This window comes from Nannobrachium achirus (genome assembly GCF_963921795.1).
Source record: "Nannobrachium achirus genome assembly, chromosome: 2".
NCBI lineage: Eukaryota > Metazoa > Chordata > Actinopteri > Myctophiformes > Myctophidae > Nannobrachium > Nannobrachium achirus.
Genome location: NC_137811.1, coordinates 56,435,923 through 56,454,017, shown reverse-complemented (window position 1 = coordinate 56,454,017; position 18,095 = coordinate 56,435,923). Strand labels below are relative to the sequence as shown.

The 18,095-nt window shown below is 41.5% G+C and overlaps 1 protein-coding gene across 2 annotated transcripts in view; it reads right to left on the bottom strand.

Moving 5' to 3' along the window:
- Positions 1 to 2,838: 2,838 nt before the first annotated feature.
- LOC308301280 (plectin-like) overlaps positions 2,839 to 18,095 on the bottom strand; it is a gene marked incomplete at its 3' end in the record, with an annotated part of 117,061 nt that continues 101,804 nt past the window's right edge. For both annotated transcript variants that reach the window (XM_080745205.1, XM_080745206.1), the window contains 5 exons: positions 17,931 to 18,014; positions 17,723 to 17,827; positions 17,499 to 17,597; positions 12,148 to 15,501; positions 2,839 to 9,003 (listed from right to left, as the gene is read on the bottom strand). In XM_080745205.1, coding sequence (XP_080601331.1) covers positions 2,839 to 9,003; positions 12,148 to 15,501; positions 17,499 to 17,597; positions 17,723 to 17,827; positions 17,931 to 18,014 — 9,807 coding nt within the window. The remainder of the gene's footprint in view (positions 9,004 to 12,147; positions 15,502 to 17,498; positions 17,598 to 17,722; positions 17,828 to 17,930; positions 18,015 to 18,095) is intronic.

The window sequence follows — 18,095 nt, the reverse complement described above, 5'->3', positions numbered from 1 at the left end:
TGTCAACATTTAACATTGGCAATATTGCCTTAATAGTTCTTTCTAGAAATGTGTGTGTTGTGTGCTTAATCAACAAACATTGTTCAGTAGCTAAATACCAATTTCACTTGTTCATCTTGTGTTTATATGAATGACAAGCGGATTTGATGAAAGCACATTTATTTACATTATAGTGTTATCTTTAAAACATACATCAGAATCCACTCGCCATGCCTTTCATAGCAAATATCTGTTCATAATGATATCCAACCAGTTAGTTTTAATGAAATGCTGCTAATGTTTAAAACAGCATATAAAAACAGGTGTTGCTGAGTAGTAACATTTTCACTTACTTTCTTTATTTTACATCTATCTTTACCCAAAATATTCTTTGTAAAGTTAGTAAAACATGCAGGGCAAATTCATAATAATATCAAAAACATGATGAAAAATGAAAACAGAATATAAAGGATTTACAGTGGTAAAACACTTTCAAGAAGCAGAACAGAAATACTTCATAGGAAAGCAGCTCAAGCAAAAATATATAAGATAACAATGCTTCAAAATCATTTTCAGTTTCTGAAGAAAATGAATAGCAAATTGTCAACTGAAATGTAGTATTTCTATATAAAACATACATTCATGCAATGTGTGTTGTAACAAATGGCACATCTCTCCAAAAATAATGTTAGCACTTTGGTTTTGACTGAATTTACAGTGAGACATTACAGGAAAAAATAACTACTTAGTGGACTTAAGACTACATAAATGAAGATGCACTATATTCAATGACTACAGTTCATCTTCATAATAACACAAGTCCACACATCTGTGTGCAATGCCAGCTTTTCCAAAATAATAAGTGGACATAATGATTGACATTAAAATTCAAGTAATGATTATGCAGAAAGGTGATGGATGAAGATTGTTCCTAATGCATCCCAAGAAGGTGTCAGTCTCAACTTTCTTCAAATGTGATGTGTAACGGAAGAAAGGACATACTCAATGGCAGATCTAGAAACAAAAATAAAAAGCACAATTATGACCAAAGCATACAGAAACAAAATAATACAAAAAAAGATGAAATTTGAAAAATAAGCAAATAATAAAACTATGAAAATGGATTTGGTGATATTGACTTTTATATAGTTTGTTTACCTGCATAACTGGGTGAGGGTGATGGGGGCTCACAAATCCATCCAAGTTGATTGGCTCGTAAGCCCCTGCTAATTGAGTATCTGAACTCCCATGGTGGATGCTGAAGGGTTTGGGTAGCTGTTAAAAAGAAATACAGATTCATCAGTAAATCGCAATAATAAAGTTGAACACAAATCAGTTGCCTGCTAGATCTACAATCTACAAGCAATTTGCATGGGGTGGGGGGGCATGGAAACAGGACAAAAAAATAATGTAATAAAATAACAGATGAGTAAAGACAAAAAAGAAAAGAATGATATAGCAACTTACAAGAACCAAAACAACAGTTGCCGGTCAGGGACAGCAGGATCAAGCCTTACACCATCTTGGGACTGAGTTTACCAGGAACACAGGTTGAATAGGCTATATGCATATACGCCATTTTGTTCTTCTTCCGGGTGTCTTTCGACTTCCTTCACAGGTGTTACCGATGATACTAATAAAGGGTCTGTTCCATTCTGCTCAAACAGAGTCAGGGTGCTGCTATTGGGTTGGCTCACTGGAAACACTCTGCTACACCAGTGGGTCTCAAAGTGTTCTTGAGTGGATTCCAAATGTCCCCATACAGGTGTGTAACTCTGAGAGTGTACAAATGGAAGCAAATGGACCTGCAAGGGTCCATTTGATTCCATTTGTACAGAGTTATGGGGGTCCTTGAAATTAAAGAACCACTGTACAATAAATCAAACAGAGCCTTAATTAGTATCATCAGTAACACCTGTGAAGGAAGTCAAAAGAGACCCAGAAGTAGAACAAAATGGCGTATATGCATAGAGCCTATTGGTTGTCCAGTAATGGAGTGTATAATTATATAATGAGCAGATGGGATGTTAAAGTCCACTGGCATGGGGACATGAGTGCACTGTAAGAATAGCTGTGAATGGGGGAATGGGGGTACAGTCCACGTAATTGTGATGGGTGCACTCTTTTCCAGTGTTTTATTTTGGTAGTGTAATTTTCCTGTCTTATAGTTGTATTCTGCTCGGCAAGGAGTTGGCTAATTGGTTTACAGATAATCTTAAAAAAAAGAATCGGGCCAACCTCTATACAAACATTCACAAAATTTAAAGGCATCTACATATGTCTACAGTATATCTATGTTGGCATATCGTGTTGTCTATCATCAAAAGGATAACAAAAAAATAGAGGATACTCTTATGTTTCAAAGGAAAAGAAGGAATACTGGAAAAATATATCTTTTCAAAGTACATACTATATATATATTAGTTTCAGACTGCATAAGTATACAAGTTTTGTTAAAAAGAATAAAAGGCAAACTATAAAATCAGTTGTGGTCACTTGGAAAACAAAAAAGAAATTAACTATATTTCTTTCAAAAATAGAAATTGATTTGATGCTCAATATTAAAGAAACTTCAGATTGTTCCTCTCAGTTCTTAGCAGTTAAGGCTGGATATGTAAGGCATGGGTTTAGATATCTATTATATATGAAAAAACGCAATTTTCAGCTACCAAGCCATTTCTTAATGTGACCACGTGCAGAGCAGAATAAATAATGTATCTATTTTTAACCTAAACTATTTCTCCTATGAATTATGCAACTCTAGTGTGCATTAGCATCATAATTGATGAGTCCCCATGTTCTTATTGGGGTGGCCTTTTAACTGCTAGTGCTTCAAGGGCCAGGGTTAACTAATCCTGGTTAGAATCGGCGGCTGTAGCCAGTGGAGCTGGACGTGAAAGAGGAAGATGAAAAGTTCATGCTGAAGCCAGAGCCAGCGTCAATGCTGCCTCTCCGAGAGCCTGATCTCGATCCAGTCCTGGAGCCGCTCCGGGAGCCACTGAGAGACCCTGGCCCGCTGGCGTTGTAGGGGCTATAGAGGCCTTTGCTGGACTGTGAGCAGGCCTCCAGCAGCCTCAGAGCAGATCCTTCCTCCACCATGCTTCTGTCCATGGCATCTTTGAAAGAGATTTTGAGTTTGGTTTTGGGACATGTTAGATATTTGGAGTAAGCGCTGACATCTCTCAGCTTCTGAGCAGTGCGGGCATCAATGGAGCCTTTCCTGATGGACTCATCTAAAGTCACTCTGCCCTCAATGTCTGGCTCAATAAGCCCACCAGTGAGATACTGAACCTCAAGGAAGCGCTGCCCAGCCTCATAATACAGCCAGCCTTTCTTTAAAGCCTGGGAGGCAGACATCTTTGTTTTGGTTCTGGGGTCCTCAAATCCAATGAATGCTTTCTGAGCCAGGTTGATGCGATCAACCATGACCTTATCCAAAAGACCCTTTTCAGTTGCTTCAATGGCAGTGAATCTCTCCCCAGTTGTGGGATCAATTATTCCACCAGTGCAGGCCTGGGCCTCCAGTAACCTTTGCCCGGTTATGTTGTCTACCAGGTTTCTGTGCATAGCCTCAGTGATCGACACCTTCTCCAGAGTGTCTGTGTCCAAGATTCCAGCTATGGGGACGGTCACATCTGTTGGGTCATTCCAGATGACTGCTGGTGCTTTAATGGAGGGTATGGGGCTCATGGGGAAAGAGGAGGTGGATCCAGTGGTCGACCCAAAGGAGGATGAGCGAGAGCGGAAGCCCCCACTGTTTCCAGAGAGCATATCTGCAAATTCTGTGATGGACAAGTTTCCAGAACGATATGTATCGAGAGCTTTCTGGTCAATGAGACCACGTGTGAGGGCATCATGAACATCATACTGTCTTCCTGACCTTCTGTCGATGATAATAGATTTTGCAGTACCATCAGAGGAGGTGGTGGTGACCTCTTCCCATTCACACTCTTGCTCAGCAAGCTCCAGGTAGGTCTGGTGGTCGATAAGTCCTTTCCTGTAGGCCTCATACACAGTCATCTCTTTGCCTGTTTCAGGGTCTACAATGACTACCCTGCGTTTACGCACAGAGGACTTGGAAGAGGTTTTACTTTCGCGTTTCTTCTCCTTGAGAAGCAGAAGCACCAGGCCAGTGTTTGGGTCAGTAAAGCACCTTTCCATTAGCTCAAGGTAAGTTAGATTTTCCTCAGTGTTGGGATCAAAGAAGCCCTTGGTATCATCTGATGGATCTGTCAGAATCTCATTCATCTCTTCATCAAAGAGCCCACGTTCGAAGGCCACCTCGACTGGCAGACGGTGACTTTCATCAGGGTCAATGATTCCACCGGTGGCAATCTGTGCCTCCAAGAGACGGATGCCATGGTCTTTCAAGATGAGACCCTTTTTCATGGCTTGGAACAGGGAGATTGTCTTGCCTGAATAGGGATCTCTGTATCCTGTCACTGCACGTTCAGCAGAGCGAAGCTTGTCTTTGAATTCTGGACCTACAATGCCCATTCTGACAGCCTCATCTACAGTCAGTTTGAGGTTTTTGATTGGGTCGATGACATATCCTGTGGCTGCCTGGGCCTCAAGCAATTCAAAGGCAGTGCCTGGCCTGATCATATTCTTCTTCATGGCTTGGTAAATTGACAGACGCTCATTACTGCTCTCTACATAAACACCAGCAATACAGCTTGTGCCCTCAAGATATCGTGATAGTCTGGTGCTAACTTCCTCCACTGAAATTAGGCCTTCATTCAACTGAGTGACAGTCAGCTCGTCAATGATATGTGACCTGAGCAGCTCCTCAATTGTGATTTGCTTCCTCAGACCCTTGAACATCAGTCTCTTGTCTCCCAGGGACAGGACACGCAGCCCACTATCCAATTTACACCTCTTGAGCAGTTGAGAATATGACAGCTTTTCTTCAGTGACAGGGTCAACGAATCCCTTGACATCATTCAGCCTCTCATTGGTTTCCTTGTTGATGTACCCTCTCTGCGTGGCAACATCTGCTGGAAGGTGGAATTGGAATTCAGGATCAATGATGCCCCCAGTGGCAGACTGGGCCTCCAACATTTTTAGGGCATACTCCTCGAGTACAAGATCTTTCTTCATTGCTTGGAAGAGAGAGATGGTTTTTCCACTGTATGGATCTTTGTATCCTGTGACTGCTCTCTCAGCTGACAGAAGTTTGTCATGGATCTCTGGGCCAACAACACCCTTACGAACAGCCTCATCAACAGTGAGAGTTTCATTTTTCACTGGATCAACAATGAATCCTGTGGCAGCTTGTGCCTCAAGGAGGCCGAGTGCAATTTCTGGCTTCAAGAAGCCTCTCTTCATTGCCTGGTAGATGCTCATCCTAGACATGGAGTCAGTCGTGACCCCAGCAACACATCCTGTGCCATATAGATATTGCTTCACACTGGTCATCTCCATTATGTCCTGGATGTTCCTCTTGCCTTGTTTGAGAAGATTGTATGTCTCCAGGTCAATGATGCGGGCATTGTACAGCTCTTCGATAGTTATCCTCCGCCTGATTGTGGCACATGACATCGCACTCTCCCCTCTGATGATCTCTCTTTGCTCCATTATCTCGATAATTATGATGATCATGCGTTCTTTAGTGATATTACCAGAGCGATATTCGGCCATGAGCCTCTCTCTCTCCCGCTCTGGGAGTAGATTTGAGTTCATGACATCCCAAAGATTCATTGGCTTATCAATGAGACCTTCAATTGAAGGTAGATCAATCTGGGTAGTGCTCAGGTCATTCTGAGTCTGCTCCTCAGTGTAGAGGTATGTCTTCTCCACAACAGTTGGAGACTGAGGCTTAGAGAGCGTGAGGAGAACCAGGCCTGTCTCTGGATCTTTTGTGCACTTGTCTTTCAGCTGCTTGTATGTTACATTCTCGTCAGTTTCGGGGTCTGAGAAGGCTTTGGTATCATCGCAAGGTTCAGAGAGGGTGTTGGCAGTTTCTTTGTTCAAGATATTCTTTTGGTACGCAACATCAATGGGGACACGATGACTGTTTACAGGGTCAATGACTCCTCCTGTGACCATCTGTGCTTCCAACAGTGGCATGGCATGCTCCTTCAAGATGAGCTCCTTTTGCATTGCTTGGAAGAGAGAGATTCTTTCACCCGTGAATGGGTCTTTATAGCCAGTGACAGCTTTTTCAGCAGAGAGCAGTTTTTCATGTAGCTCAGGCCCAACAAGTCCTGATTTCACAGCATCATCTACCGACACAAACTGGTTTCTCAATGGATCTACAATGAAGCCAGTGGCAGCTTGGGCCTCAAGAAGAGAAAGCCCTGTGTTGTGTCTAAGAAGCTTCTTCTTCATAGCCTGATAGATGGTGATTTTCTCCTTTGTTGAGTCCAAATAGATACCACCTATACAGTCAGAACCCTGGAGATATTTTCTGACATTGGGATTATCACTGACTTGTTTAGGTGTAGTTTTGCCTTGCTTCAATAGGTCAAAGGTTGATTTGTCAATGATTTTTGAGTCGTATAAGGAGCTTGCTGGGACAGGAGCCCTGAGACCCTTGAAGCTGGACTGCTCTTGTTTCTTGGCCTCTTTCTCATCTACAATCGTGATGACAATCTTTATGATCTTTTCAATTGTCACCTTGCCTGACCTGTACTGTCTGATAAGTTCAAGCCTTTGTTCCTCTGTGAGATAATCAGAGTTAATGATTTCCCAGATGGTCATCTTCTGTCCTTTAAATGGTCCAGACTGAAGCTCCATGGTTGCCTGCATGGCCTCTTTGGTCTGTGCCTCTGTGTATGTCTGCTCCTCTTTTGTACTGATGGCTTCATCAGAAAGGGGAAGAAGCTGGAGGCCAGTGTTCTTGTCAGTGACACATCTCTTGAATAGCTCTGAGTAGGTGACATTCTCCTGTTTGTTGGGGTCAAAGAAACATTTTGTTTCATTTGTGGGGTTGAGCAGAATCTGGTTAGTTTCATCGTCAAAATAGCCTCTCTTACAGGCAACATCATGTGGTACTCGGTGGCTTTTCACTGGATCGATGATGCCGCCTGTGGTCAGCTGGGCATCAAGCAGACGGATTCCTTGTTCTTTAGGTATGAGATCTTTCTTCATGGCTTCAAAGAGAGATACAGTCTTTCCAGTGTATGGATCCTTGTATCCTGTTACCGCTCTTTCTGCAGATAAGAGTTTTTCGTGTAGCTCGGGGCCAACAACACCTGCTTTAACAGCTTCATCGACAGTGTGCTTTTGATTTCTTACAGGATCGAGCACATATCCTGTTCCAGCTTGGGCCTCCAGCATATGCAAAGCAGGTCCTGCCCTCATCATGTCCTTCTTTATCGCCTGATAGAAAGACATTGTCTCCTTTGTTGAGTCAATAACCACGCCTCCAATACAGTTCGTACCCTTCAGTGCTTTGTGGACAGGCGCCATTTCGGACACCTCTTTCACTGTTGTATTACCCTTGTGCAGCTTGTTGTACAGATCTTTGTCAATGACCTTAGATTCCAGGAGCTCAGTGGCAGGGACAGGGGCTCTCAGACCATCAAAGGCAAGTTCGTTCTTCTTCTCTTTCTCCTCTGCTACAGTGATCACAATCTTGATGATTTTTTCTATTGTGATTTTGCCTGTCTTATACTGGCGGAGAAGGTCCTTTCTCTGGTCCTCACTGAAGTACTCAGAATTAATGATTTCCCAGATAGTAACAGTTTTGCCCTTGAATCTTCCAAATGGTATAGACACAGTTGTTTTGTTGAAGACTTCCCTGGTCTCCTCCTCTGTGTAAATCCTAGAGCAATGGGCAGCCTTATCTGTGATTGGCAGGATAAGCAGACCGGTGTCAGGATCAGTGATACACCTCTCCATCAGCTGAGCATATGTCAATGGTTCCTGTGTGCTGGGGTCAAAGAATCCCTTTGTGTCGTCTGAGGGATCCTCCAGAATTTTGTTCATCTCTGTGTCATATTGTCCCTGTTTGCAAGCTGTTTCAACTGAAACACGGTGGCTATTAATAGGGTCAATGATGCCGCCAGTAGCTATCTGAGCCTCGAGGACTCTAATGACTTGATCATGTTCAATCAGACCCTTCTTCATAGCCTCAAAGATAGAGATTCTCCCATCGGTGTATGGGTCTTTGTAGCCTAAAACAGCCCTCTCAGCAGAAAGCATTTTATTGTGAAGTTCAGGGCCAATCAGGCCCTCCTTGACAGCCTCGCTCACAGTGAATTTCTTGTTCTTTATGGGGTCAATCATGTATCCTGTGGCTGCCTGGGCTTCCAGGAGGATCATGGCTGTACCTGGAGTGATCTTCTTCTCTTTCGATGCTTGATAGATTGATATTTTCTGATTAGATGGTGTCAACAGACCAGCAATGCAGTTCTTTCCTTTTAGAATGGTTCTCAGTTTTTCACCCTCACCTAGCTCTTGCACAGTCGTTTTGCCTTTCTTCAGTTTATCAAAGTCCTTTTTGCTCAAATGACCAAGATCACGGAGTCTGCTTGCAGGAACCTTATCACGTATGCCATCAAAAGCCAATGGATCAATTTTACCCACGCTGTCCACTTCATCACCATTTTGGCCATTGAAAACACTCCCTGTCGTCGACACTGTGGTCTCAAGGACTACTTCGTTCACAGGGACTTTGGCAGCTGCTTTCCGAGCCTCCTCAAGCTGCTGCAGTTGGTCCCGCAGTTTCTGGTTCTCTTCTGCCAGGATCTTTTCCTGCTCTAGCCTCTGCCTTTCCAGCTCCTGCATCTCTTTTTGTTTGTTCAGCATCTCCTGCTCAGCCTCTTTCTGCTTACTGAGGGCAGCGTTCATGGTGTCCTGGAGTTTCTTCTTCTCCTCCTCCATTTGCTTTCTCTGGCGCTCTTGTTCGTCTTTGAGGACTTGGGCCTTTTTGACCTCCTCTTCAAACTCTTTCTCCAGCTTCTTTTTCTCATCCTCTATGAGCTTCTCCTTCTTCAGCAGCATCTCCTTCTCAGTCAGGAATGTCTGCTGGAGCAACGTCTTCTCTTGCTCCATTTGTTTCTGCTGAGCATCAGCCATCTGATGGACGAAAGAAGACAAAATAAAAAGTTAAAAAAGTATTTTTATGTATGGCATATTCTTCACACATTTGGCTTGATTTAATTTCTAATAAGGTGTAATTTGTACAATGCACTGTGCTTATGCATAATATTTATTTTACTATAATGTCAGACCTGTGATTATTACATTTATTATATTATAGATTACTAAAAGTTTATGGAACCATTGTATTCCAATGTAAGATTTGTTTCGTGATTGTGTTTATTGTCACTTGGTAGGGATTACTTTTATGTTAAAGAAAGGATTAGAGCATTATAATGCCTTATAAATGAGCTTATAATGCATTATAAAGGTGACCTTAATATCAAGTGTTAGCATTTTTTTTTCTAAAATTATGTCTGCGAGATGAGAACATTTGAGAACTTTTACCATATCCAAATCAGGGTTAAGGGTCATTCCCACCGGGCAAGATAAAGATAAAAAAAAAGCTTTTTCATTTGAAGTGGATGGTAGTGTCCATACTGGGCGCTACCATCCACTACAATTGAGAAAGATATTTGTTAGCTTTATCTTGCCCGAAGGTAATGACCCTTTAGCCAGTAATTAGTTACTTTTAATATATTACTGTAATATAATTATTTACTTGGTATTACTTGACAAAAAACAGTAATAGTATACATACTATGTAAAAAAAAATAGTACATATTACTTGTTAGCTGCCTTTTGAAAACATTATTGTTTAAAAGGTCAAGAGAGGTTGCTGCTTTATTTTATAACCTTTTTGGCTGATTGGTGACTCTTATTATTATTATTCCAAACATTTGGATTCAGTTCTAAAAGGAGCTGGCTAAACAGATTGTGTTGTTGAACTTCTCTCTCTCCCTCTCTTTTGGTGGGAGGGAGAATGGGCAAAAATAATATGTAATATGTAATGTAATATATAACTCTTGATTCCAAGTAAAGTAAGTGATATAATATTAATACTTTTTTTAAAGGTAGTGTGAAGTGATATTTTTTGGTTAAAACAAAAAGGCTTTTGTTAAAAGGTTAAAGCATTATATTCTGATACTAATTGCTATAGAGTGTTTGTTCTGTAACAGGGGTCTTCCTGTCACTACAGTCTTTAATAAACAGAAAATAATGTTTCAGGTAGGACAAAATGTCAGCCAATCAGGAGAGAGTAGGCATTTATCAGCTTAATTTTTATAGTGTTCCTGTTCCAATTTCGTCTGCTAATTTCTTTGTCATCACTTTTTTCACTTGTTTAATCTGTATCCTGACTGAGTTCTCTATCCTGATTGGATAACATTGGACCTGAAAATGCATTTCCTATTTAATAAAGAGCAGAAAAGATATTCAGACTCCTGTTACTGAACAAACAATCTATATTAATGAGTATTATCAGAATATACAGCATGTATATCTTTCCTAAAGGAAATAATACCCTACCTTTAAGGAGTAAGTAATGTGTAATAAGTAACATTATTCTCATCCTAATATGAGTAATATTGCCCAACACTGATCCAGATTGGAATCCAATTTGTTTTATGAAGTCTGAACAGAAAAAGAAGTCACAAGGAATTACAATTCTTGTAAGTCATACTTTAGCCACATTCAGAGGTGGTTTCAAATGCGATTAAAATCTGATTTCTAAAGATTTCTCAGTCAGAACAGTGAACACTCTAACCTGATCTAAACACCCAAGTCGCATATCTAACTGTCCAAAAAGCCACCCCATCCAATGACGTCATAAGAGAGTGCAAGAGTAGATTGTTATCTACGAGTGTGAGCGATAATCATAATGAAAAACAAAACAATAGCGGTATTATTTTATGGAAGAAATGGCGAGTTGAGATATGGCCACCTTTTTCATTCATGTACTTGTATTTTTGTTGTGTCTTCTGTTGTTTCTTGAACTTAAGCAACGTCATAACGTTGTTACGTTGTTATAACAGCAACCAAAGCAGATAGGTCGCGCAGGGCAGCTCTGGGTTGATGTTATTTTTTTTGATATAGCATTGTTTTGGGAACAAGGAAATGGTTGGACATATGGGACGTTACAGCATGGTGACAATTATAACGTTACAGCATGGTGACAATTATAAAACGGTTTGGTCAAATCAATAAATCTGATTGGTTAATACAGTGGGTGTGGTATAATAACCATCTAACATGGGTACGAAGTCTGCCTTTGTACCGTTTTCTATCACTCCACAGCTAAGACAAATGCTAATAGAACAATGGAAGCTTGTCTGCAGATGATCACTATTTCACCTGTACGGTAAAACAGTTTCTGTTAAAATCTTTGGTGAGAAATAGGCCATGCATTGCTCAATATTGATGATTGGTGATTTGGTCTGATATAATCTCTCATTTGGTCCATATACTTATTTTATGTATACATATCTATGTAGGTCCCTGGACCTACATACTGTAGATACTATATGTATAGACGTAACAGATATATGGACCAAATGTTGAGAACCACCACTCTACCATACATATTGGTAGAGCAGTGGCCATACAAAATTATGTTTTATTTATTAGAATAAGTCCTGGATGGTACAGTATAGCTTTAACCTATTTGTAGTATACCATCGCTGTCGGGCAGAAAGCAGCTATCTCGATGTTTAAATCTTTCTTTTTAAACCCTGGCTATCTCCACATTAATAGTTAAAAACCTCCACTTGAGATGCATTTGGGTAAATGGATGATTATAAGGACACATTCAAGTATCTATAAACATGTTTTTGTAGTTGTTGTTTTTTTTGTTTTGTTTTTTTCATTTCCTGAAAAGTTAGTTAATAAGTTATTATATATTTTTTAAATACAGCTTTAATTTTGGTTGAATCTGATATGATTTAAGGAACGCAATAATATATATTTTTTTGGAAAGAAAAAGAAAACAAAACATGAAGCTGGAAAATATAAAAGCGTTCCAACATTCCAGGATATAATCAGCATGAACATAGTGCATTGTAAAAAATTAAAGTAATGATGAAATCAAAGAAATTGAACAAAACAATCAAAAGGATGTGATTTCATGATTAGTAGGTTTGATAAATAGAATAAAGGATATTTAAAGGAAATTTGGGTTAGGGTTTTCAGATAGACGGTTAACAATGACATAAGCTGCACTGTTATGCCATTTTGACACAATACCTCTTTAGAATTATTTTGAAGGTCTTCAGCCTCCTTTTTCAGTCTAGCCTTCTCGCGTTCTAGGTCTGCGATAGCTTTGCGCAATTCATCTGCCTCTTTGCCGCTGCTTAGTCTTTGGATTTCCAGTTTTTCTACAACAGTCACTCTCTCTTTGGTGGCTAGTTCTGTCTCATGGAGACGGGCAGCAACTGCATCTGCTTGCTCCTTGAATTTCCTAGCCTCCTCTTGAGCTTTGGTTTGGGCATCACTGAGTTGAGACACTTGAAGTTTGAGCTTCTCTGCTTCCGCTCTAATCTCCAGCTGTCTCTTCCTCTCTGCCTCAAGTGACTTCTGGTAGCCCTCCGTCTCTTCATCAAGACGCTGTTGCATTAATTGTTTATCTTCAAGCAGCTTTTGGGCCTGCTCTTGGGCCAAGTCTTTTTGCCTTTGTAGCATTTCCGCCTCAGCTCTCAATTTAGATGCCTCTTGTATGGCTTGCATTTTTTCCTTAAGCATCTTTTCTGCGAGTGCTCTTTGCTGATTGAGGTCAGCTTCAGCAAGCTGTCTCAAGTGTGCAGCTTCATGGGCCTCTATGCTGAGCCGGGCAGCTTCCTCTGCCAGCTTTTTCATATTCTCAGCCTCTTCTTCAAGGCATTTCTGTGTGTTATCTTTGTCTTTCTGAATGAGGCGCTTGTTTTCTTCTTCAATTTTGAGTTTCAGTTTGAGCAGCTCCTCCATATGGACCTTGACTTTGTACAGCTCCTCCTCCACCTGGGCCTTTTGTTTGACAGCATCGCCAACCTCATCCTTCAAGCGTTGCAACTCTTCGTCAAGGATTGATTTCTGCGTATCAGTTTCATCAAGCTGAAGTTTTACCTTTGTAAGCTCTTGCTCTACTTGGAATTTCTGTTTCAGTGTTTGCTCTGCCAGTTTCTTGTGCTTGGCCATTTCAGCATCGGCCAGCTGCTTCTGTTTGAGTGCAGAAGATTCTGCCTGTGCTCTTTTAGCGGCTTCAAACTCTGCCTCCTTCCTCAACCTCTCAGCATCCTCCTGAGCTTTGGCTTGATTTGCAGCTTCTTGTTCAGCAGCCTGTTTCTGCCGTTCCGCATCCTCTGCTTGTTGACGGAAAAGAGCTGCCTCCCTCTCTGCCTTTTCCCTAGCAAATTCTGCCTCTTTAGCATGCTTCTTGGCTTTCTCATACTCTGCCTTAAGCTTCTGCTGTATAAGGTTGTCTTCTTTCCGCTGGACAAGAACACTTTGCACTTGCTGTTCAGCTGCACTGCATTTCTGGGCTGCTTGTTGAGCTGCGACAATATGCATCTCTGCTTCTTTGTCTGCCTCTTCTTTCTGCTTTCTGGCTTCTTCTGCTTTCTTTTTGAGACGTGCAACCTCCTCTTGTGCCGCCTTCTGTTGCCTGGCTGCTTCTTCCTCTGCAGCAGTGATCTTCTTCACCTTTTCTTCTGCTTCCCTCCTCCTCTTCTCCTCCTCCAGTGCAAGTTTCCTCAATTTTTCTGCCTCCTCCTCAGCTCGGAGTCGACTTTGTTGAGTTTCGTCTGCAATGTTTTTCAGTTTGTTCAGCTCTAGCTCTAGATCAAGCTTCCCAGATGAGGCCTTTTCAAAGTTGAGCTTGAGAATTCGGATTTCCTCTTCAACAATACGTCTCTGTTTGAGAGTGTCATCCACGATAGCTTTCTGTCTTCCCATCTCAGCCTCAGAAGACTTCTTGAGCAGGACTATCTTCTCCTCAATGTCTTGTTTATGCTGGGTGGCCTGATCTTCCAGATTCTTCCTCTGGTAAGCCTCTTCCTCAGCTTGCCGTCTGAGCCTCTCATTTTCAGCCTCCTTCTCCTTCAGGGCGATTTCGGCCTTTGTTTTCATACGAGTGGCTTCATTGATGGCAGCAAGTTTCTCCTTGAGGATCCTTTCTGCCTCTGCTCTCTGACGAGCAGCCTCTTCCTCGGCAACCTGCCTCTGACGCTTGGCTTCCTCACAAATGGATCGAAGTTTGGCGGCCTCTTCTGCCAGGTCCCTCATTTTAGCCGCTTCGGTCTCCAGGAGTTGTTTGCTTTTTTCTGTGTTGGACATGCTCTCCTTTTCTGCCTTGGCCTTCATTTGAAGGAGCATGTCCATTTCACTTCTCACTTTGATCAGTTCATCCTCCAGCTGTTTTCTGTCTTGTTGTGCTGCGCTGACTTCGTTTTTCAGTCTGTAAAGTTCACTATCAAGTAGAGATCTCTGCTGTTCTGCATGGTCAAAGTCTGCCCTGAGGCGTATTAGTTCTTGTTCTGCAGAGAGCTTTTGCTGAGCTGTGCCCTCAGCTATCTTCCTCTGCCTCTCCAGTTCTTTCTCAGCCATCTCCTTCTGCTTCAGTGCAGACTCTTCAGCTTTGGCTCTCTTTTTGGCTGCACGCTCAGCCTCATCTTTTTGTTTCTCAGCTTCCTCTTGGGCAACGCTCTTTTTGTGGGCTTCTTCCTCAGCCTGGAGCCTCAGGCGGAGAGCCTCATTGGCCTTTTGTCTCCATTTTTCAAGTTCTTTTTCAGCCTCCTCCCTGGCCTTCTCTGCATCCTCCTGCTGTTGCTTGAGCCGTGTGGCCTCCTGCTGTAGGTGCAGGACAGTGCCATGCTCTTGTTTAAGAGATTCCTCCAACTTTGAGGTCTTTTCCATGTAGGACAAGCGTTTGCTCTGCAGCTCAACAGCGGCACTCTTCTGGGCTGCGTCCTGGGCCAGGTTGATTTGTCTCATCTTCTCTACCTCTGCCTGCTTCATTTGCCTTTCTGCCTCCTCTGCCTGCATCTTGAGTTGATTAAGGTCTTCCAGGGCTTTTTGCTTTTGCCTTGCAGCTTCCTGCTCTGCTTCCGATTTGCGTTTGAGTTCCTCCTCTGCTTTGCGCTTCTTCTGTGTCTCCTCGTTGACTTGTTTGCGTAGCTTCTCTGCCTCCTCTTGCGCTGCCTTTCTGAGTTTCTCAGCTTCGTCTGCTTTTCTGCGGAGCTGTTGTAGCTCGTTCTCCGCTGTGGATTTCTGTTTCACCGTTGTCTCAAGTTGCATTCTGATGAGATAGATTTCCTCCTCAATCTTGACCCTGCTCTTCAGCGCCTCTTCAACCTGTTGGCTTTTGTCCTTGATCTGTTGCTCTGAGAGGTTTTTGAGCTCATTAAGCTCCTGCTGGATGTTGTGCTTTTGCTTTTCTGCATCTACAGCCACAATTTCTCTCCTGCTGACTTCCTCCTGCATTTTGAGCTTCAGCTCATGAGCCTCTTGCTCTGCCTTGGCAATGGCCTTTGCATGACCTTGAGCTAACTGCTTCTGTTTGTCTAACTCGGCCTGCATTTCAGCGATTTTTTTCCTCTCTTCCGCTTTGAGTTTCTCTGCAGCTTTCTGTATTAGTGGAAGCAAATGGTAAAGGAAGAATTGTAATTAAACATGAAAGGTTAAATTTAAGGTAACACTTCACATTAACCGACTCAAATGAGTGTGTATTATCACCATAATTACTTTGGTAATCACAGTATAAACACACTGATATGAGCAGTTTAATGTATTGTATTACCCACTCTATGTTAAGGTTAAAAGTTAGCTAAAAGATCAAGTCAAACGTTTAGTCACATGTTCATTAAGATGTTAAATTCACGATGCAGTTAAAAGTAATTATTCAAGGCAAGACAACACAAGACAAATGGATGATGGGGATGTATCAATTAATGTATGGAAACAAAAGATCACTTCACAATACAGCAAGGAAATCATATGGCATGCAACTGTAGCTGTTAATCTCAAATTTGTGCGACAAGTAAACTGCAATATTATATCAGCAAAACTCTTTCCTTCTACATGAGCTCATTTGGTTTAGACTGCCATAGTGGTATGAGCAATGCTCAAATTTCCACTTGACTGTGTAGCACCTCACTCAGCCCATTTTATGATCAAACAAAAAAAAACTACTCTAAATATCAATGATAAAACTACACTACATACAACATCATTGGTACATTGGAGTAGGAATTCTTGGTTAAAGTAGCCATTTACATCCTCAGCAACTTCTTCTGATCTCTTTCAATTCATAGGGGGTTCTTTATGTCACTTGTCAAGAAAATGATGTAAAAAGGAAAGGCAAGGTCAAAAGGACAGTCAAGCATTAAGTTAAGAGACCACTATTCAGTAGTTTAACAAGATTGATAGTGCCCATGAGCAATAGAAATAGTAAAAGAAGGCAGGATTTGTTAAAACCGCTTAAACCCTATATATTTTGTTATACAGTATGACAAATAGCTAAAGTAGCCAATCTGCAAGCTCACAACACATCACAATGTGATGCATTGTGTGCTTGTAGACGCCAAGGTCAAAGTGTATAATAGCAAAGAGAAGTTGAAGTTGCTGCAGTAACAAACAGTATAAGAAAGAAGTGGTAGCAGATCAGGCTAATACGTAAATGCAGTATAGTTCGAGAGAGATGGGTGAGGATGAGAGACAGAATGAAGGATATAGATACCTGACGCACTGTGTATAATTTTCCTCTTTAACGCCCAAACAAGTTAAGCATTCATCATGACAAAGCACTGGCAAGCAGTTAAGAGAAGCAAAGGAAAATAAAACATTAGGGTTAGAAAAGAAATCAAGACTTTGAACTCGAGTTAATTAGAAAAAGGACATTTGAAGACCATGGAAAACAGCCTGAAGCATAGTGAGAACTTTGAAATACATATAAGACAAAGTGATCAATGAGAAAAGAAAAGGGAAAACACAACAGTGAAAGAAAGGCCCCCTATGGCAAATCTACAACGGCACATCACTTCACATCAAATCAATGAAGATGCATTGGCCAATTTAAACATATTTTTATGAAAAGATGATGGTTTTAAAATGATATTGGGGATGCTCTTCAACCTTAGTCTCGGTCTGCATTATTCTCAGCACATTTCACTAATGCATTCACTGCAATTTCACTGCACTCCAATGCTCCAAACATCATGCATCCACCATAACGGGTTGTTTGAAATTAAGATCCCTAAAATACTGCCATCTTATTAAAATATTGACATGGCTATGGGAAATACTACAGCTTAGCTACAGTATGCCAATGTTTCATGCTTGTATGTAAATGCAAAGGAACAAATCGTCACCAGTACATTAATTGTGTGTGGACTCTGTGGAGGGGTGTATGTCCATGTTGAAGAGTGAACATAATGTGCGTGCATGTGTGTGTGTGTGTGTGTGTGTGTATGCATGCGTGCGGTTGGAAGGTCGGTTGATTGGTTGGTTGATTGGTTGTTGGACGGTCGGTCGGTTGGTTGGTTATTTGGTTGATTAATTGGTTGTTTGGTTGGGTTAAAGTTAGACCTCAGACTGGTTCTGAACCCCAGTGAGATGTCACGCACCTCCTCGTCCTCCAGGCGGCGCTGCGAATCTGTGATGAACTTAATGTACTGACTGGTCAGAGTCATCAGCTCGCTGTAGCGGGTCCTCAGAGTCACATACTGATAGACAGGGGAAAAAGACAATAAAGTAAATAAAATGTAATTATTTTAAGCTGCCACACTTTTGTAATGCCCCTAATCAAGGTTCTAGGTAATCAGTCTTTTCACAGTAGTTTGAAACCAACCTCCTGAATGATGTTATCAGATGCAGAATCCATCTTGGTCTTCTTAAGTGGGGCAGAAAGTGGTTCCATTTGAGCTCTGTAGGCCACCAACTGGAGTTCATAATCCTGTCAAAACAATTAAAGGGTTAGAATCATAGTTATGTTTCCTTAATATGATGCTGTACAATAGTCACAATAAAATGCAGGGTAGATGCATTGCTTACTGTACCTTGATCGTGTCAATGTAAGCCTTGGCATATTGTTGACACTCATCAACCTTTTCCTTGTTCTTCTCTATCTCCTCCAGAAGTTTCTGTTTGGAATAACAAAAAAAATAACAAAAAATGTGTGGGTTTATGGGGTCATCTCACTATTTTAATGAATTACCAATGGT